Consider the following 24,271-nt stretch of genomic DNA (forward strand, 5'->3'; position numbering starts at 1 on the left):
ACCCCAAATTCGCCGGTGGAGAGGGGGGGGAGGCTGCCAAGGCTTGGGGCTGGCAGAGGGGGCGGGAAAGGGGTCCCGGGGCTGCCGGGGAGGGGATGGGCGAGGGGGGGCAGCCGGAGGTGCCTGTGCCGCACAGGTGCGCGGAGCATCACCTGCGGCGGCCCCGGTCCTGCAGGAGGCAGCGAAGGGAGGGGACGGGGAGAGCGGCCCAGCGGGAGCGGGGAGGGAGAGAGAGAGGCAAGGTTAGAGGAGAAAGTGCGTGAGGGAGAGGGGAAAAAGGGAAGAGAAAGAGGAGAAGGCGCCGGGCTCCACCTCCCTGCTCGGCGCGGCGCTCCAGCTGCTCGCAAAGCAACTGCTCAATTCTATTCACCGCCGCGGCGGAACAAAAAAGTGGCTATTTATTAGAATACTTGTTTGGTATTGTTCGGTGCCACACAAAAGACGTTTCATTATGTCGGGGTGGGGAGAAAAGCCCCTCTCTTTTTTTTTTTTTCCTTTTCTTTTTTTTTTCCTTTCTCTCCAGAGCGAAACAATAACCAGAAATTGTCTTTAAAGTCTTTTCTATCAATAATAAATTTCATTTTCTTCTCTCCCTCTCCCTCTCTCTCCCCCTCTCCCGTGCGGGGTGTGTGTGTGTGTGTGTGTGTGCGTGTGTGTGTGTGCGAGGGAGAGAGAGAGCGAGCGAACGAGCGAGCGAGTGGTGAGTGTGCGTGTGTCGCCGGGCACTCGTGGCTCGGGCACAGCCGCCTGGGAGCCGCGGCTGGCCGAGGGGCGAGGAGGGGGCAGGCGAAGGGGGCTCCGGCCCCAAAGCGCCTGGCTGGGTCGGAGGAAGGCGTGAGTTAGGCTGGAGAGGAGATGGGGGGTGAAAAAATATATCTATTTAAAAAAAAAAAAAAAAAGGCTGCCCCTTGAGCTGATATGTTGGGAGGAGGCTGGAGCTGGAAGAGCAACTGTAAGTGTGCCTCTAACTTTTGAGGGGGTCTTCACCCTGTCTGGGGAAGGGAGGAGGGGAAGCCGGCGAGGGGAGGGCTTCCCAGGCACTTTTCCTGCAAAGGAGGGAAGAGCCGTTCGCAGTCACTGGGTTATCGGCTGTGACATGGATTGGGGAGGGGGGTGGGGGACAGGGTTTTGGGCTGCCCCCCTCCGCCTGTCTCGCTGTGGTGTGGGGCCGGGGCCGGGGTCGGGGCCGGGGGCTGCGGGCGGGCCAGGGCGGGGAGGGAGCCGGGGGCGGCTCGCTCCGGTGTAGCGTGAAGAAATGAACGTTTCGGTGTGCGGGGGCCATGTAGGGAGAGGTGTTTTGGGCAAAGGATCAATTTCGCTGTGGCTGACCGACCGGCTCGGCTATATTAATACTGCCAAAAAAAAAAAAAAAAAAAGGGAAAATCAATAGGCAGAGCAGCCCTCGGCTATTACAACTAATGCCTGCTTAATCTCTGCCCCTCGGAGCGAGCATTCACATGGGCTTTTAGCATTGCTAATGCGGCCGGGCTGAGCCCGGCTCCATCTTCCCAGGGACCGGGGGGATCCCCGGTCCTGTCCCCCGCGAAGGTGACAGCTGCCGGGGGCTTTCGGTGGGGGGACTTTGGCCAGGCTCGGGCAGTAAAGTCCCGGCTAAAGGAACTCCCCTGGGCTGGGGCTGTCCGGGGCGGTCCGCCCCGGGGTTGTGCCCTCTCCAGCTCCTAGGTGCCCGTGCAGCTTCCCCGTACTGCCATAAAGTATCGGGATGTTTAAGAGGCGAAATGGATTTTTTTCTCTCTCTCTTATTTGCCGGTGGTGTTTGGGGTCGATCAACAGGCAATGGAGCAAGGCTGTGCATCTATCGATCAGGGAGGGGACGGGTTTTGGCTGAATCTCTTTCCAGAAACAGGTGTTTAAACATGATAGCGGCTCCAGTCAATTAACCCATTAAAAACCCGTTTTATCGCATTGATTCCCGCAGGCTGCCATAAAAGGTGGTGGTTTGAAAGCCTCTTTGTTAAGGGGTGTGTGCGTGGATGGATGGCTGGGGCCGGGGGTGTGCAAATTGTCCCCAAATGTACAGTACCGCGCGGGCGAGTAACATGTCAAACCACCTTTTCCCGTTTGCTTGTCCACCGAGCCCCGCAGCCCGGAGATCGTAACGGGGGGGCAGCGCTGGGGGGTTCCAGGGGCTCCCCGCAGACCCCACGGCAAAAGTTCACGCGTGCCCCGCGGGGCAGGGGCTCGCCGGCTCCGGCGGCGGGGGGGCTGCTGGTGACACCGGGACGGGCTCCGCTGCTGCCAGGAGGGTGTTTGGGAAGAGTCTGGGGGGTTCTCCTGCGTCTGTGGGGCAGGGGGTGGGCTGTACAGCACCCCCAGAAAGTTGCGAGTTGTTCCCTAAACCGGGCAGTCTCTGAATGGGCTGCCCTGCCCTGCCCGCACCAGCATCTTTTTCAGGTTTGCCAGCGATTGCCCCATAAAATGTTCATTTGCCAAAGGCGTCAGGGGTTGTGCTACGGCCCTGCCTTACACAGATCTGTGAAAATCACCTCTTTTCCCAAAGGTAAATAACCTGTATCCTGGCTCCAGCCAAGTAGCCGAGTACAGCTGGGGGAAGGAAATCAGGTTTTCCTCTTTGCTTCCCTGGGGTTCGTTTTACGCCTTCCCCTGGCCACAGCGCTGCACTGGATGGAGCAAGAGGATCATTTATTCCCTCTGGGTACTTTTAATTTCCAGAATAACAGCCTGAGATTATTTAGATGTTTCTAGTTCTCCCCTTGTTTGCTGTTTTCTGAAGTAAGCACTGGATGCGACTGAAAAGGTTTGAAATCGCGTCAAAGTGATGTTTTAATCTCATTGAAAAGTGTATTAAAGGAGACGATGTAATTTATGTGGGATGTTTCGATGAAAGGAGAGATTGGAGTGGATGATACTTTCGCTGTCCTGTGAACCTCATGTCATGTTTATACTGAAGCCTGTGTAGCTAATCTAATTTGCAATAACAGGATGGCCTGCAAGGAAAAAAAAAAAAAAAAAGGCTTCTATATGATTTCATTTCTTTCTTTCCTCATTTATTTTTTTACGCAAATTCTTTCTGACTTGCCCTCAAAGACGCTTTTGCAATTCGGGGATGCAAAACAGAAAGATTTCCTTTACATGAGGTCCTAGAGCCCACTTCTCCAGGCGATGCGCCATGGCTTGCCAGGTTGCCCTGCTGCAAATGGCACTTCGCCTTGTGAAGCTGTTTCCCGAGGTTTCGTGACTGACATTTCAACGGAGCGATTTTAAAGATCAACTTCATAATAACTCCCGTGTCGTACCAGTCCGATGAGCCCTCCGTTCCCGTAGTTCTTGTTTTTTTCCCTTAAAAGTTTACCGCTTCGAAAGTGTACTTTCGAAATATTTTCCTTATACTAGAAAGAAAATCAATGGGCAGATGATGATGACGATTATTATTATTATTATTATTACTATTATTAGTATTATTATTATTATCCGGGACTCTCGATTAATCCATCTTGTAAAAAGTACAAGCCCTGGCCGTCCCCTTAGGTACAAAACCCAGACCCCAAAACACAAGACACCGCAAACCTTCGCCTCCCTCTAGGTGTTTTGCCTTCTGCTTAGCCCATATTCCGTGCGTGCGCCTTAATAAAAATAATAAAATAATATATATAAAAAAAATCCGAATAGACTTGAAAATTACAACTTTTGTGTAACGTAAAAAGGTGTATTCAGACTGTTAATTACAGGGAGTTGTGTCACTGGAATGTTATCAATGACCCGTTTAATTTTCCTGTAATTACTGACAAAATAAGACAAGGCTAGATCACAATACAGAATATTTCTCTTTCAGACGAATATCGTGCTGGAAGTCGAGCCAATGCGTAACATAAACAAACACTTCCTAAAATGCCCCCGCTGGCAAAACTTCGTTAAGCCCCCGGCTCTGCTCTCCCTGCGGACTCCGAAGTCCCGCAGGACCGCGGGTCGGGCCCGCTCCAAATGTCCTGCGGGGGCAGAAGGGAAGGAGAAGGGAGCCTCGGGAGTGGGCTGGACGCCTCCTTGCCCTGCAACCTGGGCAGGTGGCACCCCCGGACACCCCCAGGACACCCCCAAGGGACCCCCCGGGCACAGCGCAGATGAAAGGTGCGCAGATCGATAGCGGGTCTTTTAGGCACACCGAAGGCATGCGGCCCAATTCTCCGAGCCAGGGAAAAGTAGAAAGGAAGGAGCGGAAAGAAAAAAGGCTGGGTTTTTCAAACTCTTCGGAAAGGGGCATTTTGTCGATGGCGCGGAGGGGGGGGGAGAAAAGCAGGAATTTCTAAATTCCTTTAGAAAAAGGGCTCCAGCCGCCCTTTTAGCTGACCCAGTAAATAAATAAGCGGATGCCCTCCGGACACTTCTGCTCTGCCGCGACCAGGCTGCCCCGCAGAGCATCTCCCTGCTGTCCCCCCGGCCCGGCGGAGCCCCAGCGCCCACCCTGCCGGTCCCAGGGGCGAAGGGCACCTGGCTGCTCCCCGCGGCGTCTAGGAAGCTTTTCGGCCCCGTCTCGTAGCCATCCCATCCCTCGGCGTTTGTCCCTTTCCCCGCTGCCCCCGGTCTTGCCCTGGGCAAGCCAGCCGGGCACAGCGCCGGTGGCCCGGGTCGCCCCTTCCCCGCGTGTTGTCACCGCGGCCGTGGGGGGGACCCACGGAAAGGGGCCCGGGAGCTGCCCCGCGGGGAGCCGCAGCGAGGTCCCGCGGTGGTGTCGTGCCGCTGTCGCGACATCCCGGGGCGGCAGGACGGCCCTTACCCTTCTCAGGCTTCCCGTTGGTTGGCACAGCTCTCCTGGGCGAAGGGGGAGACATTTCTCGTCGGGGAATTTTAGCCCTTTCCTCCCCCTCCCTTTCCCTTTTCCCCCCTTGCCTTCCATTCATAAACCTGGTGGCTATAGACGCAGCTTGAATATTGACGTCTCTTCCCCCAACTGCTCCTCCGTTAACCCAATTACAGAATTCATCAAGAACTGTGTTGAATTATCTCTTTCCATACAGTATCAGCATTAGCCTAATTAAAAGCTATAATGTCTGATATAATGATTAAATCGTTAGCTCTGCTGTAGGGAAGCAATATTTTGTTTTCCCTTCAATTAGAAGCTGATTGAGGTTTTCAGAGCAGGTCAGCTGTGAAATTTGAATTATATGTGTGAGTACCGTTCACAGGGTGAGCCCCTACTCGAAAGCTCCAGAGATTCTCCAAACGCTTTTACCCGGCAAGCTGGGGAGAGACAACAAAACACACGGAGAGCCCGTGTTTGAGTTGGGACCGGGGCCGCAGCATCCCTCGGAGCAGTTGGCAGTGCTGGAAAAGGGAGCGGGGCTCCGCTCACACACCTTTTCCTCCGTGCTCAGCACCGTGGGCCCCGAGCCCCCAAACCCCCGGGCATCCCTGCGAAGGCTGCGGGCTCGGTCTGGCCCCGTGGGGCCGGAGGAGCCGCAAGCCGTTCCCACGCGTGTTTCAGAGGAGGATCAGCGAGGGATCAGCCCCGCGTGGGGGGGACACGCAGACAGAGGGGCTCCCCCGGGGCATCTCCCCGGATCCCCCCCGCCCGGGGCGGGGAGGGGGCTGCGGGAGCTTCGGCGGCAGCCAGCAGACGGCGATCGCCGCCTGCTCCGGGGGCGCCCGGCTCGGCCTCTCCTCAGGCCCCTGTCCCCTGCCCATTCCTCGGGGCCGAGCACGACGGGGACAGGGGGCACGTCCGTCCGTGTGTCCGTCCGTCCGTCCCCGCCCCGACGGGGCGTCCCTCCCGCCGCGGCCACGGGGGGCCTGCGGGCGGCCCGGGGGGCGGCGGGGCTCCCGCTCCGGGAACTCCCTGTCCGGGAACACGCACCCCCGCCGGGCTCACGGGTCGGGAAGGGCTGTCCCGGGCCGGTTCCTATTCCGGGAGGCCTAGCGTCGTGTGTCGGGGTGAGGACGGCCCTGAGGACGTGGGGTGAGAGACGTCGCGCAGCGTGTGAGCCGTGCTGCTCTTCCCGTGGGTTTTACTCCTCGTGTCCTCGTCTGGCCACCCGAGTAGGAAGCGACCTGCTGTCCCCTCCCGCCCCTCCACCCCGAGCGATGCTGTGCTTAATCCTTCATTTTTAGCAATTGCAGCGGCCTCCCGTGCTTTGCCCCCGCGGATGAGGCAGCAGCTGGGGGAAATCCACGCGTGCAAAGCCCCCTTGGGCTGGTGGGATGCTGCGCACCGACGGGGCGACCCCGGGCACGGCTTGTGGCGGGGGACGCCCCGCTTGGGGGGGGGGTGACAGGGGACGGGGGTACGGGGGGGGCGTCCCGGGGGGTCCCGGGGGTGGGAGGGGGACCGCGGGGGCGGGTCCTCGCCGTGACCCCGCCGCCCGCCCCCTTTTCCCGCGCGGCTCCGGCGCGCCCCACCGGACGTCACTGCTCAGCGCGCGCGTTATGCAAATCGCCGCCCTTCGGGGCGCCCCCATTGGCCGCCGCCGAGCGCGGGAAGGCGGGGCCGGCTTCCGCCCCGCCCTTCCCCGCCCCTCCCTCCCCGGCCGGCCCCTCCCTTCCCCTCCCCTCCCCGGCCGGCCCCGTCCCGTCCCGCCCGGGCCGCGGGAGGGAGACCACCGCCAGCAAATTGCGGCGGGGCTCGGCGCGGCCGGGCTGGCTTCCCCACCCCCCCCTCCTCCCCCGTTCCTCCTCCCGCTTTTTTTTTTTTTTTTAGTTAACGTTTAAATACTTTTTTTTTTTTTTTTTTGGCGTGGCGGTGGGTTTTGCCTTCTCCCTTCCGCTCCCCGTTTCACCTGCGATCAGCGGATGCAAGTCACACAGCGCGCTCCCTCCCTCCCTCCCTCCCGCCCTCCTCTCCATCGAAGTTAGCGAAGAACAAAAAAAAAAAAAAAAAAAAAAAAAAAAGATAGATCTGTTAAGAACAAGAGCGGCGGAGAGAGAGGAGGGGTGTGCGCGTGTGTGCCGGGAGAGCTGAGCGAGCGAGCGAAGCAGGAGGAGAGCCGCCGGGCGCTCGGCACGCTCCGCTCCTTCCTTCCCTCCCTCCCTCCCCGGCGGCCAAGTGCTGCAGCAAGTTTTGCCGAGCACCTGTGCGAGCAGCTCCGAGCCCGGTCCCCCCGAGGGGGCTGCGAGAGGGGCAAGGTGCCCGCCGGCGGGGCCGAGCCCGCGCTGCCTCCCTCCCGCTTTCCTCTCCGCCTTCGCCTTCGCCTGGCTCCCGTTCGCCTCGGCTCCTCTATGTCCGATCCGCTTTCCGCGCCCGGCGCCGGAGGAAAGTGACAAAGCTTCGTGAATGTACAGCATGATGATGGAGACGGACTTGCACTCCCCCGGCGGAGCCCAGGCCCCCGGCAGCCTCTCGGGGCAGAGCGGAGCGGGAGGAGGCGGCGGCGGCGGCGGCGGCGGCGGCGGGGGCAGCAAAGGCGGCCAGGACCGGGTGAAGCGCCCCATGAACGCCTTCATGGTGTGGTCGCGGGGCCAGCGGCGGAAGATGGCCCAGGAGAACCCCAAGATGCACAACTCGGAGATCAGCAAGCGCCTGGGCGCCGAGTGGAAGGTGATGTCGGAGGCCGAGAAGCGGCCCTTCATCGACGAGGCGAAGCGGCTGCGGGCGCTGCACATGAAGGAGCACCCGGATTATAAATACCGGCCCCGGCGGAAGACCAAGACGCTGCTCAAGAAGGACAAGTACTCGCTGGCCGGGGGGCTGCTGGGCGCCGGCTCGGCCGGGGGCGGCCCGGCGGGCGTCGGCGTGGGCATGGGCGTCGGCGTCAGCCCCGGCGGCGTCGGGCAGCGCCTGGAGAGCCCCGGCGGCACGGCCGGCGGCGGCTACGCGCACATGAACGGCTGGGCCAACGGCGCCTACCCGGGCTCGGTGGCGGCGGCGGCGGCGGCGGCGGCGATGATGCAGGAGGCGCAGCTCGCCTACGGCCAGCACCCGGGCGGCGGGGGGCACCCGCACCACCCGCACCCGCACCACCCGCACCACCCGCACAACCCGCAGCCCATGCACCGCTACGACATGGGCGCGCTGCAGTACAGCCCCATCTCCAACTCGCAGGGCTACATGAGCGCCTCGCCCTCGGGCTACGGCGCCCTGCCCTACGGCTCCCAGCCCCACCAGAACTCGGCGGCGGCGGCGGCGGCGGCGGCGGCGGCGGCGGCCGCCTCCTCGGGGGCGCTGGGCGCGCTGGGCTCGCTGGTGAAGTCGGAGCCCAGCGTGAGCCCGCCCGTCACCTCGCACTCGCGGGCCCCGTGCCCCGGGGACCTGCGGGAGATGATCAGTATGTACTTACCGGCCGGGGAAGGCGGCGATCCGGCGGCCGCCGCCGCCCAGAGCCGGCTCCACTCCCTGCCCCAGCACTACCAGAGCGCCAGCACGGGGGTCAACGGCACCGTCCCCTTGACGCACATCTGAGCCGGCACCGGCATCGGCACCGGTCCCGGCACCGGCAACGGGAGCGGCGGACGCGGGCACCGGCCCCGGCCCCGGCCCCGGCACGGGGCCGCCCCGCGGGACTGCGCCCCGCCGCCGCCGCCGCCTCCCGCTTGCCCCCCGGCCGCCCGCCTCGCCCCGGCTCCTCGGCTCTCCGGCCCCGATCCCCCCCTCTTATTTTTGCCTTTTATTCCCATTCCTTCCCGCCCTCCCCCTCCCGCCTTTCTTTTTTTTTCTTCCTTTTTTTCTTTTCTTTCTTTTTGTACAGAAAAGAAATGTTTTGATGTTCTTGTAATAATAATAATAAATAATAATAATAATAACGAGAGAGAAAAAAGGTAACGGTTGCTTTACTTACCTTTTTTTTTTTTAGGAGGACTAGTTTATGAAACTAGTTTTAGACTGAACTTCTGTGTTTTATCGAGACTTTTTGTACAGTATTTATCATTCACCCAAGAGACATAGAGCGTTTATTTGCAAAAGAGGAGAGAAAGAGAGAGAGAGAGAGAGAGAGAGAGAGAGAGGAAACACGGCAATGAAAAGACAAAAAAAATATATCAATAATAGCCACACAAAGTTCTAGGCGATGCCAACTTTTATACCGCGCAGAACCGCTACGATTTCATTCACGGATCGCTTCTTGCGAAGGCTTTTTCCTGCCTAATTAAGTCGAAGCTGATGGGGAAACAGTTCTCATTTATTACTCATGTACTAAAGCAAATCCAAAACAACACTTAAAAGTTTTTGTAGGTGTTCTCGCGTTTTTGTTTTGTTCTGTTCTGTTTCGTTTGTTTATTTATAAAACTTTTTTTTTCCTTTTTGAGGCTGCAATGTTTTATTTTTCTGGGTTTTGTAAAACTTTATTGTATCTGGATATTTTTTGTTTGATTGTTTTCTCTTTGGTTTTGTTTTTTTTTTTCCTTTTTTTTTGTATCATTTCTTGTAAATGCATTGTGAAATAATTTTTATTTAGGCGTTACGAGGGAATTCAGATTGTGTATATAGTTTACTAAAAAGCCTTTCTGCTAAACAGAAATCCTAAGGATGCGTTCAATTTTGAGTTAAATAAATTTCAAAGCGGAAAAAGTCACCTGTTATTTTATTTTTTTAAGAAAAAAGGCGAGAGCGTAGCAATGTTTACCACGGTGTACCCGACCACACGGCAAGTGAACCTAGCAAACGAGGAGGATGCTATAAAGTGGAGCGAAAAGCGGAGCGGAAAGCGGAGCGAAGCGCAACCCCTCGGCGACCGGCGGTGGCTGACGCTCGGTACAGACCAGGAGGGCTGACCGGGGATGTCCGGGGCTGTTTGAGCGCTGGCTCCGAGGCAGGCCAAATTGCATCTCCGAGCTCCCTTTGTGCACCGCAGCCGGCTCCCCGGCCGGGGGGAGCGGGGCTCTCCCGCCGCCCCGCTCCGCTCCGCCCCGCACCGGGCGGCCCGCGGGGTGCTGAGGCTCCCGCGGCCGCTCCCCTCCGGCTGTCCCGGTGTCCAGCCCGGGCCATCACGGAGCAAAAAGGGCCAGCCCCGGGCCAGGAGCGGGACGAGCGCCGCCGGCCCTCCGCGGCCGCGCAGAGGCAGCGCCGGGCTCCGCGCACGGCCCCGGGGGCTCGCAGCTGGGTGCCGGAGGGCGCAGGGATGCGCGGTTGTGGTCGCCTTGCTCGGCGCTTTGAAGTCTGTTTAATTTTGGGTTTGAGTTGACTTTATTATTTTTCACACACACCCCCTTCCAGGTTGTTTATCGGTACCTTTCGGTGTCCTGGCATTGAAAGTTTGCTGTAAACTTCGTCTAATAGCGCTAAAGGCACTACGCGTTGCGTTTCAAAATCGCTCTGTAGCAAATAAATTTTCGAAATTGGTCATAATGTGCTTAAACAAGAGGGAAAAAAAATATGTATTTGTATCATCCAGGGGCGGAAACCTCGGTCGCGCCAGTCTCTAGGGCTGTTCGAGCCGTCTTTTCGTGACGGCCAAGAGAACTTCGTTCATCCGGGAGTGGGGAAATGTTAGTTGGGTGAAAAGGAGTCGTTTCGGTCCATATCAGAGATTGCACTTTAACTGTAACGCTGACAAGACGACTGATATGTGTAACTCTTCGGAGTCATTTGGATCATTTGCTTTAAGCCACTCATTCGTTAAAGTGAATGCAAAATTTTCTTAGATGTCCATTAATTTCTAATTAGGTAATACTCCCCCCCCCCCCCCCCTTTTTGTTCCCCCTATAACTATCTGAGGCTTTCTTATAGCGAGGTGTGTGCAGGTCCGGACACTTTGGAAGCGCTCGGTGTCAAATAGCACACACACAAAGCGGGGAACCTGTGAGAAACCCTCCGTGGTGCTGGTTCCCTCCAGCCAAGCGTGAGCCTATGTGTCATTTAAAATATTAATAGGCGTACCTTGCACCGTGCAGAACAAGCTGGGTACCTGTTGAACTGTTTGTTGTAAGGCGCTATCCGCCCTGTGTATACGTCCTCGTACATACTTGTACGCACTAGCAGTAGCATCACGACCGAAGTGAGTGTGTGTGAGTGTGTGTGTGTGTGTGTGTGCCCGTGCACATGCAGACGCACATATATCTGATGCAACCCCGTTACGTGCCTTTTCTTTAAGGGTCACAGCTTTTGAAATTCGCATTTACTGACAAAGCGGAAGGGAAAACCCACAGCGAGCTGATGCTGTATGGCTGAACACGACTGGAGTAGTAAGAGTAGTGGGGCGGCCAAGGGAGGAAAGGAAATCAGCCTTTGTACAGTCCAAGCAGGAATACTACAGAAATCTCTTAGAAGAGACACAGCGGCTCTAAATGAGCTCCTTTAAAGAGTCTTCCTCCCTCTGCCCACAATTTAGCGGCTCGATGGCGTTATGCCTGGAATAATAGGAATACCTGCACTTTCAACACAAGGGGATTAAGCAGCCCCAGTCTCGGCTGTATTCAAGTAAACTTTGAATATTCTCAGCCTGCCTTTCAAAGAAATGCAGTCCCCTTTGCGAATGTTAAAAAAAAAAAAAAATCCCTACACAATTTATTTCTGTTCGTGGTTTATTGGCTTGGCGTTGCAGTTCAGTTCGAGTTAAACTCCAGAACTGGGTGTACAAACAAAGTTAGAGCTACTTTGTGAGGCAGAGGAGTTGGTTTTCGGTACGGTAAAATAACTCAGTCTTGGGGCTTTTTGCTGCGCAGGTTATATATAAGAGAATAATTGAATATGCAAACCTAAGAATAGGTTTGAACGATTTATGATTTAAGTACTTTAGGTCTAAAATTGTATGAAATGTTCCCCCTATAACGTGATTGACAGAGCTATTAAAATCACCTGCAAAAGAAGCAAAAAAAAATAAAAATCTTATTTTCGGTAAAATGAAGGGGAATCCAGGGGCTGAGGCGGAGGGCCGAGGGCGGAGGTGTCCTCTCGGCCGAGTCAGGCTGCCTGAAGCGTGGGGGGCTTGGGGTCAGGGCCCCCCGCGGCCGGGCCGCGCTCCGCCCCCGGGCCCGGCTTTGCCTCTCCCCTGGGAGGGGGAGGCGGAGGAGCCAGGAGGCCAGGCGGCACGGAGTGATAACAGGTCTGATCCGCTCCAAACTTCGAGCCAAAACGCAAACTTGGCCTGAACTCCACAGCTCCCTTCCCAACGCTTCTACCTCTCTTTTCTTTTTTTCCCCATTTTTTCCTTTTTTTTTCCCCTTTTCTTCTTTTTTTTTCTTCTTTTTTTTTTATTTTTTTTTTTTCCCTTCTCCATCTCCCTCCTTTTTCCTTGGAGGGCTCTTTGGGCCCGAGGGATAAGCCCCTTCCCTCCAGCTCCGCTCCCCCGCGCCCTCAGCCGGAGCCTCACCGCACCGCGCCCAGGGGGCACCGATGGGGCGGCTCCGGGCCTCTGAGCAGCAGCGGGGGGAGCATGAAATGACCCGTGAATTTAAAAACAGGGACGGCTCCAGCACCTTGCCCAGGGGTCCGCAGCCCCCAGGCTCTCGGAGCCCTCCGAGCTGCCCCGTGGCACGGCTCCTCCTCCCTCCCAGCTGCGCCAGATGTTGGAGGCACTGGGGCGCCCGGCGCGGTTTGAGTGTTTTAGCATCACCAGTAAGCTGCCACGGAAGGGAAAAAAAAAACAAAAAACCAAAAAAAAAAACCACCCCACATCACCAAAACCCGAACCAAACGGCTATTCTGAGCAGCGCTGTGCAGCAAAACGCAGCCAAAGCACCCGAGCTGGCAGCTGCCTCTGCGTTTGACCCCCGGCCCCCATTTAAAATGGGAGGGACGCGCTCTGGGCCGGACCCAGACCCTCTCCCGGTCCCTGGGATCCCCCACCTTTCCCAGAGACTCCCCCCGGCCCCTTTCTGCCCCTTCCCCTCCCTCGCCCAACAACACGTGGAGGAGCGGCAGGGAGGAGCGGCCCCGTGGGGGCGGACAGCGTCTGTGTGTCTGTGTGTGTGTGTAGGGGGGGCTGCTTTTTGGGGGTGTCCGTGTGTCTTTGCAGCCCCTCAAAGCCAGGTGCCCCCTGGCTGGCTAAAGACGGGAGGGGGACCCCCCTTTTGGGTGTCGTCGGAGGGGCCGCAGATGAATGATGCAAGTGGGAGACGGGAGCCAAAGGGGGGGGGGGGGGGGGTGAGTAAGAGGGCCGGTGTTTGGAGAGTGAGGGATTAGCGAGGAGAGTCCTGACCCCGAGATCAACGGCCAGTCAAACCCATTTACAATCACCCAGCGGAACACCGACGGCTCCCGCTGCAAGCCCGCGGCCGGCCGGGCAGCCAGCGAGCCCGGAGCCCCCCGCGGGGCGGGAGGCTGGGGAGGGGGAGAAGGGAGACGCCACGGCCCGGGGGGAGGCTGGGGGGGGGGGGGGGGAGGTCCCAGCGGGGGGCCGAGGGCTGCAGCAGGTCGCGGTGGGGAGGGGGCTCAGCTGCGGGAGATGGGGAGCAGGGCACGGCCGCCTCGGCCCCTCACCGGCGGCACAGAGCAATGGGGAAGGGGGGGCTAAGGGGGGAAACAAGGGGGTAGGGGGGGGGGGTTGGAGAAAAACAAGCGCCTTGCTGTCGCGCTTGAACTCCACCCGGGACCCTCCTCCGTGGGGCTCCCGGCGACACCAGGGCCCGGTTCCAGTCATGCGCGCAGCCGCCCCCCCGGACCGGAGGCCATCTGCTGCACGGCCGACATTGGGGGGGGGGGGGTCGGGGGCCCGGGGAAGCGCCCCCCGACGTGCTGGGCTGGCCCCGGCGGGTGGGCGCCTCGGTCCTGCTCCGCCGTGCTCATGGCCCACGCACCGTGCACACTGATGAGGATGTGGGGGGCGAACACTTTTTTTTGGGGGGTGGGAGGGTGCCAAGCAGTCCCAAGCAGGCATTTCGGTCCATCCTCTGCCAGAAAGCGCAGCCCCCCGAAAAACGGGATGCTCCGTGGCTCGGCGCTACCCCACCAGCAACACCCAGCACCTGAGCTCACACCCCGGGGTGGGAGCTGAAATAGGGGAGCTGAAGCAGGTGGGCCAGGACCGTGCTGAGGACCCCCAGGGTGGGGGCGTCGGGATGCTGCTTCTGGGGGGGGTGAGGCCTTGGAAGGCGGCAGGGGCACTGAGAAATGCCGGAGGAGCCGCGGCACACACACAGCCCCGACGGGGAGGGCAGCTCTGCGCCCATCCCCGTGCTGTCTGGCCCGGCCCTGGGTGCGCAGGTATGGCCGAGTCGGGGGCCGGCATCAGAGGTCGGAAAAGGAAAGAGATGGAAAGGCAGGCCGGTACCATGAGCCGGGCCGCTTCTGCTGGAAACGCCGCTGAAGTGAAGAAGGGCGAACCCAAGTTTGGAGACTCTCGAGGAGCTCTCCTGTAGGGTCGGTGCGGGGTGTGCGAGGGGACCCGGGGTGGTGCGGGATGCTAGCAGGAGACCTGGAAGCCTTCCTAGCCCTCACGCCTGAAGTCGGGGCAACTCTGGTGATGCCTGGGTAGGACATACCAGGAGTCAATAGGGTCTGGCTGAACTGAGCATCACTTTCGCGTGTGCCGCCACAAAGTCCGGAGGTAGGCGAGCAAAAGGGCGAAAGCAAACCCCGTCCTTTGCACTGCCCTGGGCGCAGGGAGCAGGGGATGGGAGCGGTGGGGTCCGGTGCGGGACAAATCCCTCGCCTCCTATTTGCAAAACCTTGGGGTGCCTCTCCTTTCGGGACGGTGTAATTCGCTGAAGGGAGGAGCTTTGGGCTAAGTCTCGTTTGAAGAAAGTCATTGAAGCGCTTTAGCACGGCCTGTCACGCCGGGTTTGGGGGCAATGCGCTTCACGCGCGGCAAAATCCCATTGTTCACGCCTTCGCTCCGGGCACCTCTCATTGAGCGGGAGGAGACGTGTGCCACGGTTAGCTGCGGCCCTCGGACGGACGGGGCTATCCTTCAGAAAGGGACAATGGGAACGGGCAGAAGCAGGAGAGCATCTGGCGGTCGGCAGACAATTGGGCGAGTGCTGCAGGGCCGCCGGAGAGCCCCGAGCAGCGTGGGGACACGGCTGCGGCCCGGGGACGGCCGCGCCGGGCTGGGGGAGCGCAGCCGACGCCGGGGGGGGGGGTGCTGCAAAGACCGTGGGCTGTAACGTGTGCATCTGGGAGCAGAATAGCTTTCACCGGGAGGAGGTGAAATATAGTTTACTAAGGCGTAAAACTCTCCATAGCAACTAGGGACTAGCGGTGAACAAAGACACCATACATTTTGGGCAGTATAATTTATCCACCGGAGAGGGGGAGGCGGGGGGGGGAGCAGGGAGGCGTTTATTTCCTACTCAAAATTGTCTCGCACAAATTTCAGAAGTAGTGAATTCAGATTCTTTTTTTTTCTTTTTCTCTTTTTTTTTTTCTACTCAAAAGCAGGAAAAAAAGTGTATAGAAAGATTGTTTTGCTAAAACTGCTGGAAAGAAAAAAAAAGAGAGAGAGTTTAGCACTCGAATTAGCAGAGGGCTCTTCAGGCGTCGAGCTGAAATGTTTTAACACAAGTATCCCAGCGCAGGAGGAAAGACTTCCAGAGGTCTCCAGGAAATTTCCGGGTACAGGAGCTCAGACCGAAGTGTGAAAAGTTGCGGGCTGGAAGCGATCTCCAGTGCCCCAGGGCTGGGGACACCCCAGCCGTGGTCCTCCTCCTCCTGCCTGACACGCAGGACAATACCTTTACCTTTCGGTAAATCTCGAGCAAACACTTGATCAAGAGATCCGATTAGGTTTCCGCAATTACACACTTCGTTTTGCCTGTACACAGCAGAGAACAGAGAGGGCCTTTGCTTTGTTTTAGGTCTTCCACCTTTTTCTTCTTCTTCTATCAGTCTTACTTTTCTCTAAATTACTCCTCCTTCCCCCCGAGTGGTAGAATGTAGGAGACAATACGTAAAAACAGATGCTTATACGGTGGAGTCACGTTGAACACTTGTGCTTCCTACCTGGAAAGGGCAGAGAACAAGAGAAAAACGGAAGAAAACTAGGTGGGAAACTCCTTTTAAAGTACACGGCAGTAGCAAGGGTAAACCCTGCATGTTTCAGGGCAGGGAGGCCTGGAGGAGAAACGTGAACCTCGCATTCCAGAAAAATGCTCAGGAAGATTAAATATTCCCAAAAGAAATGAACAGGCAAATAAAGGACAAACTTTTCAGTGGTGTATCTTGAACTGCCAAAGGGTGAAGAGGAAGGCACACGGGCATCAGTTAATCTTTGAAACGGGGACTTGATTTTCCATACCCTGGTGTGCCATCACGACTTGTGTGTCCTGCAGAATAGCCAGAAGAACGAAAAGATGAGAGCAGATCCGGTCTGTCCCGTCCCCACAACACCCCTCCCACCCAAAACCACCACCACCAACAACAACAACAAAAAACCACTCCATCTGTTACAAATTCTCAGTTTCTAACTTTCCAGCAAGGCTGAGAAAGTTTGTGTTAACCCTCCACCCAAAAAGTCCATTTAACAGATCAGATCTTGGGTTGGACTAGGAGAATGGGAATAGCCTCCCCTAGGAGACCAGGGGAATTAGTCTCCTAATTGTTTTGCTTTGAATAGGCAGCTGCAGGGAAAAGCCATGCCTGATTTTCCCGAATATAATAACATTCTCCCAGTTCAAGGAGTCGCATAGGAAATCTCACTAGAGAAGTGAGACGATCTCATCGTGATAAACATGCCACAGATCCAGATGCTTCAGATAAGGAAAGCAATGAGATGTCTTCATTGCAAATGACATCCAAATGAGCTATTCAGAACAACTGGTAGGATCTTCATATTTGGTTGTACCATGTAGTGGTTAGTTGGAGGTAGATCAGCTAAATAAATGTGTTTATGCTTTCCAGACATGCTTTAATGTTTCATAATACCTGAATCATGTGTTCAGGCATTCTCAGTTATGATGGGTTCCTCTTTAGATGGCTGTTTTTATCATTTACCTGAGAGTAGCCTTAGATGCTGCATAAACAGAAGAAGACACTACAGTTGGAAGGTATATTTATTCTCATGAAAATGGCCAAACTTCGTGTTTCTTGTTCAAAGCACGGACCCTGCCCCTCAGGACTTTTTTGCTGGCCTCCTTCAAGGAGCTGAGTCTGGTACACATTAAACAACGCTATTCATCTTTAATAAAAGTCTGCCAGAGAGTGGAAAGTAGATGTTTTGTAAATATAAGATTTATACAAGTGCAACAGATTTGGATATGGTGAAGTGAAAGCTCAGACCCGATCATTTTAATATCACACACCCACTGTCTAATATGTAGGGGCGTCTCTTCAAACCTGGAATATGAATGATGGATGGAAAGATGGAGGAGTAAAAACATGGCTAAGATTCACAGCAGATTGCTTTGGACTTTTGTGGGAAGAGACGTGTAAGGAACATTTTAAGAAAGGGCAGAAAGCGTATCGCGGGAGCTCCGTTCCTAGTCGATGAAACAGCTGGGCAACATCTGGACTGGAGCCCTTTGCCTCATCGGACATCGGACACGAAGCTCAGCCGCCAAACATTTGAAGGCAAAACTTAACGTATCCACAGTCAGTGCACACGGCTCAGCAACAAAACCCAGATTAGAGGGATTTCTGGTATCTCCGGGGATGGCAAACGAATCTGTGAAATGTTACTTAAAAAATAAATAAATAAATAAAAATACAACCTCCTGGAGTTTTCTGTGGAGGAAGACTGCCTTTTCCCACAAGCAGGGTGAAGTCTTACCCCGGCTCTGTTCGTAGCACCCACTGCTGTCAAACTCCATTTAATTCCCTTTATTTTAGTAAATAGTCTTTGGTTCGGGACCCCTGCCCCACGCCTGTCCCCATCGTGCCTTTTGCAGAGGGCATCTGGCTGCTTTGGGTGAAATCCCGGGAATTTCGGGGCTGGAGGTGGTGTCTGCAAAGGATCACCTACTTTTTCCTCTCCCGATCCCCTTTGCGTCTGCTCACCGATGACAAAATGGCATCATCCATGGCCTGAGTGTCAGCCTGCCTGCTCGGCCACCTTTTTTTTTCTGGCGATGTATTTTGTTGGGTCTTTGCGAGCCAAATCATGTGAGCGTTTTTAGAAACCTTCCTAGAAAACCTGTGAACAGGCTCACCTTGGCACCGCGGTGCTTGTGCCTGCTCACAAGGCACAAAATGTGAACCAGTGTAAAGGAATATCGCAGAGACAGCATGATTCTGCAGAAAAACAAAAGAGCATTTTTTCCCCGTTAGATGAGTAGCCACTAAAGAAATCTCTTCCCTTATATCAAGTGAAAGATATTTTGAAGAGTTTTCCTAAATGGAGCACTTCTAAGACATGCATTTTACGTTTCAGCAGCAGGGTTCTGCGTTTTGCTAAGTGCCATCATATTACCAACAGCAGAAAAATGAAGCTAGAGAATCAAGAAGCGATGTTGACATAAAATTTAGTAGTTAAAGTATTTCTCAAAGAACAGGTTATCTCCACCTGACAGGAAGATGCTAATGAAAAATAACAGTAAGAATTTTACCACCATAAGAAATATGTTCTGGACTTCTAAATAAACATAAACCCAACAAATATTGTTCTCATTTTGGAAACTTTACAATACAATTACTGCAGACTACCAAGATCACTACCACTGACCCTCAGTCATACTACACAGATATTGCCAAACTGAATTCCCTTATTATTTCTCAGAGCCAATGCTTGTTAAAAAGAGAATGCCTCATCCCTAATTTAAATGGTAGTTAGGAAAAAAAAAAAAAAGCGAAAGCAAGAAAAAAAAAAAAAAAAGGAAAATCTGTCTTTAAAACAGAAAGAAATTTGAGAAGTTTATAGGGAAATGGCCTAAAGCTGACCAGATTAGTGTTGTCTCTCATTCAACCTACATGTCTTCTGCAGGTTATTTTTCTCTAGTACAAATGTAATTTAATAGCTGAGATTGATATTGTTTCACTTTCAGCTATCTGCTCTATACTCCGGTCTCATTCTACACTAGATGATTACCTTACTGTCCTATATGCACAATTTAAAGGGAATTACCTATTACTTCAATTATTTGTTTCTTATCAACTGATGTTACACTACAAGGATTTGCATTGAAAGGACACAAAGAAAGAGCAAGTCATGGCACATTGCCAAATAAAAGAGTAATGTTCTGGTGAATTTAGCCTAAATAATTTACTGCTATATAAAAGTGGAAAAGTGGAAGGTGAACCCTTTGACCAATAAATCTCTTCTGCATGTGAAACCCTTATCTTGTCCCCTCCAATATATTCCACACTAGGAAGCCATCATCATTGGCTCTGGTTTGTTATTTGTAAACCTTGATCTTCTGCACTCGGTGTCCTAAATATGGATAATTAGCATCAGTTTATCACGCCTCTGCATATTTTCTCTTCTCTCCAAACATGCATGCTTCTATTGGCTGCCATTCTGTCACAGAAGATTATGGAGACAGATTGCAGAGAATGAATGTGCTAAACGAGATTAGGAAGGAATAGAAATAGCAACTTGGCCAATAAATTCCTCGTGAGAGCCTTATCATACAATTACACGTTGACTTGTTTCACACTCTCCCAGCCTCTTAATCCAACGCCCCCACCAAGAATAAAATTTCACTAATTTCTGAATTACTGCATATCCTCATGACTTGTCACTGAGAATGGTTGGAAGAAGCAACACGGTCGAAAATAGAACATCAAACTTCCAAACAGAAAGGAAACTTTGAAGGCAGAAGTAGACGTGGCTTTAAACCATTTGTGGGCATGTTCAGGAGGCTGTGGGCCTCCATTGTTGTGTCAAGACTTCAACATGAGTTGTGTTCATACACACTTCTCCTTCCCGACTCTTTGCATTTGGAGTTACTGTGTGTTATCCTTTGGAGTTACTTGGGGATCAGAATACAATGCACCGATGCTGATGAACTGTTTTACGTGATCATCCCCTGTGTGCCCAACTAGTGCCGCTAAATCCTTGCAAACTCATCAGACCTCAGAGGCCAAAAGGCCTCCTTTTGCTGTTGATTTCTTGGACATTCCTGAAAATGCTGCAGTTGAAATTACGCCAAAAGCACGACAGCAGAGATGAGACAAAATCCCGCTGAACATACAAGAAATAGCTACCGACTCCATGGAGTTAGCGTTGTCCGTTCTGCCATGGTTATTTCGATGTGGATGTCAAGAAAACATGATTTGCATGACATAATTAAGAGGCATAGCAAAATCCTTCAAAAGAGATCATCTCTGGAAAGATGGAAGTCTCCATTTTTTCCCCCTTATAGTAGCCCAGGATAAGGACTTGAGAAAATATTCATGTTGTGGTAATGTTCTCTTCATTGTTTTAGACACATTTAGAAGAAGGACGTAGAAAGAATGAAAGGTCCCAAGATCTGATCCTTGCTCGGTGGATCTATACCTATAACATACGTTGTATGCCATAGTGCATGCGTCTTTACAATTTTAGCAGATGTACGGATTTTTTTTGCAGCATTCGTTACTGTGAAAGGGCTGCTTTAGAAAGCAGGGCATTTATATAACTCGAGTAATTGCTTCCCCTAATAAATGTGAGTCCCCAACCACGTACAGACTCTCAGAACCCGGATGACAGACTTTTTTTCAAAAAAAAAAAAAAAGTCGTGCCACGCTGCTCAGCGTCACGCTTGCCTGTGCAATCAGATGCCGAAAGAGTTGCAGGCAGCAGCGAAGCAGCAAATGTCGTAAGCGCCCAGAGGGTGCTCGGAGCCCGGGGATTCCCCGCTGCAGGACCCCCCCTGTGCGCTGCGCCCCAGGGCCTTCGGCTCGGCGTAAAGATAAGGGTTCACTGGGGGAACCTGGTGCTGGTGGGGCTCTTGTTGACTTTGTATTTTTATTTTTTAACCTGCCCTTTGCTCAGGTTCGCAGTGGTCTTGGCCATTTTAACTTTCTCTCCCACGGAGTTTTGCAGCAGCTTGGTACAAAACCACCTCTCCCTGGGGAAAAAAACAAACAAACAAACAAACAAACAAACAAAAAAACTAAATCCAAGACAGGCTGCGGTTGAGGGTCACCTTCATTCAGAGCCTTAAGCTGTGCCGTTGCAGATGATGCTGAGATGATAAGCATGACCCTGCGGGACAGTAAGACAGCTCCGCTACCTGTTTGCTGCCAAAAGAGCCTTTGACGCCGGCCATCACATAAAGTGAAAATTAACAACCTTCCCTTATTTCTTTCTGCCTTCCCTTGTTGTAACAGAGGCATACATATGTATTCAGATGCGTGTATATATAACTACATATATGTACACACACTTCTCCCAAGTGAATTGGGTAGTTGCATCAGGGAGAGGCGTTTGCCATTAATCTGGGAACAAACTGCTAACCTCGGTGACTGGTATTTTAGCTTTTCTTTTCTCCCTTCTCTTAGTGCGGGGAGAGCAGTAAAGCTTGTGTGGACTGATTGTGAGGGGCTCTGCTGGAATTTGGCAGGCCAGGGGCTTGGAGAGAAGCCCCATGCTGACTCCTATTCAGCGGGCCAGTTTTCCGCGAGCTTTGGAAGTTTCACTCAGCCGTGCACTCAATGGCTTCACAAAGCTGATTACAAGCTTCAGCGCATTCCTGAAGGAGCCAAAAGCGACGCAGGTGCAAACGAGCCGAGGGAGCCCCTTATCCCGGTGACAGAATGGGACAAGCTGGGAAAGGCTCGGACCACACAAATCCAAGGCTCACCAGGCAGCAGCGAGCCTGCCTTGGGAACCGGGGATCATTATCCGCTCCATTCAGCGGGGACCCAGCGGCCGCAGCGGCACGTCCCGGGGCCGGGGGCGGCTCCCGGGGCTCCCCGGCCCGGCAGGGGGCGGCCCGGCTGCACCTGACCCCCCCTCCTCACCAATTCCCCACAGTCCCTCACCGGCACCCCCCGCCGCTTCCTGAGCGCACCCGTCGGGGTACCCCCGATGTTGGATGTACCCCAACAGCTCTTTCCCAGCGTGCAGGGAGGGTCCCTCTCCCCCTCCACCGCACCCCCTTTTGTCCCCCCCGCCCCCCCCCGCTCCCCTCTTTCCCTCCCCGAAAAACGCCGTGCGTAAGGAGCCGGCTGGAAAGCCGGCGCAGAAAAACGCGCTGCTCCTAAATGGCAGCGCACCTCCCGGGCGAAGTTCCCCGACAAAAGCCCTGTGCTGCAGACCGCCTTTACTTCCAGAGAGACACCAGCAGACAGCGCCCCCGCCCCCCCGGCCCCCCCCCTTACGCCAAACGCCCTTTTCCCGCAGCATCCCGCTGCCACGCAAGCGCCTGGTGGCTGCTCCCGACCTCCCCAAAACAGCCCACGGGCCCTGCCCGTCCTGCTCCCCAGGGAGAGAGGGGGTGGCGAGGAGCAGAGGGGGGTCTCGGCTCTCCACAGCGTGATTTCCTCCAATTCGGGGTTCTCGAGGGGTGGGTTCCCCTCGCCTCCGCTCCCTCTCCCCCTTTCCTCTCCCTCGGCCCTTCCCCTCCAGCGGGGAGAAGAAGCCGCACTTACTTCGCTGCGAAATTAATTACGGCCCTTCCCCGCTATCAATTACCGAGGAATCAGCCTTTCCTACGGAGAGGAGAAATAATCAAAAGGCTTTCAATCTGGGGGGAACCTCGGACCGCGGAGCACATAATGCGGCGAGGGGGCTGCCGTGCTTCTGGCCGCCGGTTTCATATGCAAATGGCGAGCTGCCTCCAAGTTATCATTATGGTTTTATAGCGCCTTTTTTTTTTTTTTAATGTTATTATTGTGTTGGGGTTTTAACAGCCACATGCTCTCCCCTTCCCTTTCAGCGAGGTTTCCTTGGCGATCAGCCACGCCGCTTCTTCCTTCGGGCGCGCTTCGCCCCCCCCCGGCCCCGGCGGCCGCCCCACGTCCATGTTAATTTCGCCCTATGGAAATGAAAGCGGCCCGGCCGGGCAGCTGATATTAAAGCGATCCCCCGGCCGATGCGGCCCCGCAGGAGCGTGGCAGCCCCGCAGAGCCCCGCAGAGCCCCGCAAAGCCCCGCGGAGCCCCGCGCCCCCCGCTCCCACGGCTGCGAGATGCGCTCGCTTGCGCGGGGCGCACCGCCTGCGAGCGGTTGCCTTGGCAGAAAGGTGCGGCTTTCTGATGTTCTTTTGTCTGATAACTAATTCAAGTTAATGCGATCTTTATGTAAAGCTAACAGCGGATAATTGTCTATTTTCTCGCCAACAATCTCCATCACAATCACTTATCTGGAAACCTGCGGTTGTATTAATCGTTATATTCCCCGAGATAAGCGTCTCTCGAATTATCAGTAAACACTGGAGGGAAATTAAACAAACTCCAGAGCCACTTAAGTTTCCTCTGCAGCTTTTAAACCCCTTCTCTGGGGGAAAAAAAATAAAAAATGAAACAAAACAAAACAAAACAACCACCCTCCCCACACCCAACCCAACCTCCCCAAACGGGACCAAAGCCGAGGGGATGCGAAAGGGGGGTGAAGCAGAGGAAAAGGGCCTGAACTTTTAGGTATTTTCGAGGAGCCCAGCACCGTTGAGCTCGTCCCTCCTTCGAGGTCCCCGTGTAGCGGACCCAGGCGCACACCTTGCGCCCCGCTCGCTGTGCAGGGGTCGGTCTTTAGCAGCCCCCGGGACCTTGTTGGCAATTCTTGTAAATCATGTAATTAAGTGTATTAGTCGCTGCAGGGGAAAGTCGAGCAGCTAGGAGAGAATACACGGGGAGACTAGGCAGAAGTTGCATGGCTTTAGGTCTGGCAGCCGAGCAGGAGAGAGTTCTACTGCCTTCTGAGACTCCCCGTATTAGCACAATTATTGGCAATATTTATACTAGAGAGTGATCTGAACCCCAGGAGGGTAACAGAGAGTGCGAGAGAGCGGAACTACTGTGGGAATACGCTTTACTGCTCAGATCCCATCAGTTCCGTTAGGTGTAAAGAAATTATAGCAAATTGTGCTGGAAACCCCTCCAGGGAAAACATAGTTGTATGAGAAAGATTTTGTCTTTTTGAGATGAAGTCAAAACAGCGGTGTCAAATGAAATTCATTTTAGGGGCGCTGCCGTGTGTGTGTTTACTCGAGTACCTGTGAGGGAAAAAAATTAAAAAAATAAAAAATAAAAAAAGGAAAGAAGCCCAAATCGTGGCATTTCGGTGGGGAATTTCGGACAGCAGAGAGTTTGCGACTCCTCCAGGGAAAAGGAGGCGTGCTGCAGCCTCCCCTCGCTCCCTGCCGCTCCCAGCCCGGCGGCCGGGCTGGAAATACCGCAGTCCCGCCTGTGCTGTGCGGTGCTTGCTAATCACTGGCTTCGCGCTTTGCATTTATAGGAGGCTCTGCCACGTTCAAAGCGCGTTATAAACACTCACTAAAAAATCCTGGCACTTGGTTGCAGAGCGGGCACCAAGGGATTTCCAAACTCGCCGCTGCGATGTGCTTTATTTACTGTCGTCTCGTGATTTTAGTAAGCAAACTTTGATTTGCAAAGGATGGCACAGATCACATCTTAG

The 24,271-nt window shown here is 54.5% G+C and overlaps 2 protein-coding genes across 6 annotated transcripts in view; both read left to right on the top strand.

Annotated features, from left to right (window-relative positions):
* LOC310880131 (uncharacterized protein) overlaps nucleotides 1-24,271 on the top strand; it is a 408,118-nt gene that overhangs the window by 378,536 nt on the left and 5,311 nt on the right. Inside the window, exon 1 of one of the 5 annotated variants that reach the window (XR_014571467.1) lies at nucleotides 35-952. The exons of 3 other annotated variants lie outside the window; for them this stretch is intronic. Coding sequence is in view for 1 of the 2 variants with exons in the window: in XM_083795487.1 (XP_083651613.1) it covers nucleotides 22,661-22,880 (220 nt within the window). In the remaining variant the exon portion in view is untranslated. Of the gene's footprint in view, nucleotides 1-34; nucleotides 953-22,393; nucleotides 22,881-24,271 lie in introns of those variants that run through there. One more of the 5 variants, XM_083795487.1, reaches the window with a different exon arrangement.
* On the top strand, nucleotides 6,761-8,460 carry SOX1 (SRY-box transcription factor 1). The gene has a single exon (XM_083839603.1). The coding sequence runs from the start codon at nucleotides 7,244-7,246 to the stop codon at nucleotides 8,366-8,368; it is 1,125 nt and encodes a 374-aa protein (XP_083695729.1). The 5' UTR covers nucleotides 6,761-7,243; the 3' UTR covers nucleotides 8,369-8,460.

This window comes from Anser anser (assembly GCF_964211835.1).
Source record: "Anser anser genome assembly, chromosome: 1".
Taxonomy (NCBI): Eukaryota; Metazoa; Chordata; class Aves; order Anseriformes; family Anatidae; genus Anser; species Anser anser.

Excerpts from the sequence above, each read along its gene's own strand:
- SOX1 (XM_083839603.1), top strand. The coding sequence starts at position 7,244 with ATGTACAGCATGATGATGGAGACGGACTTGCACTCCCCCGGCGGAGCC.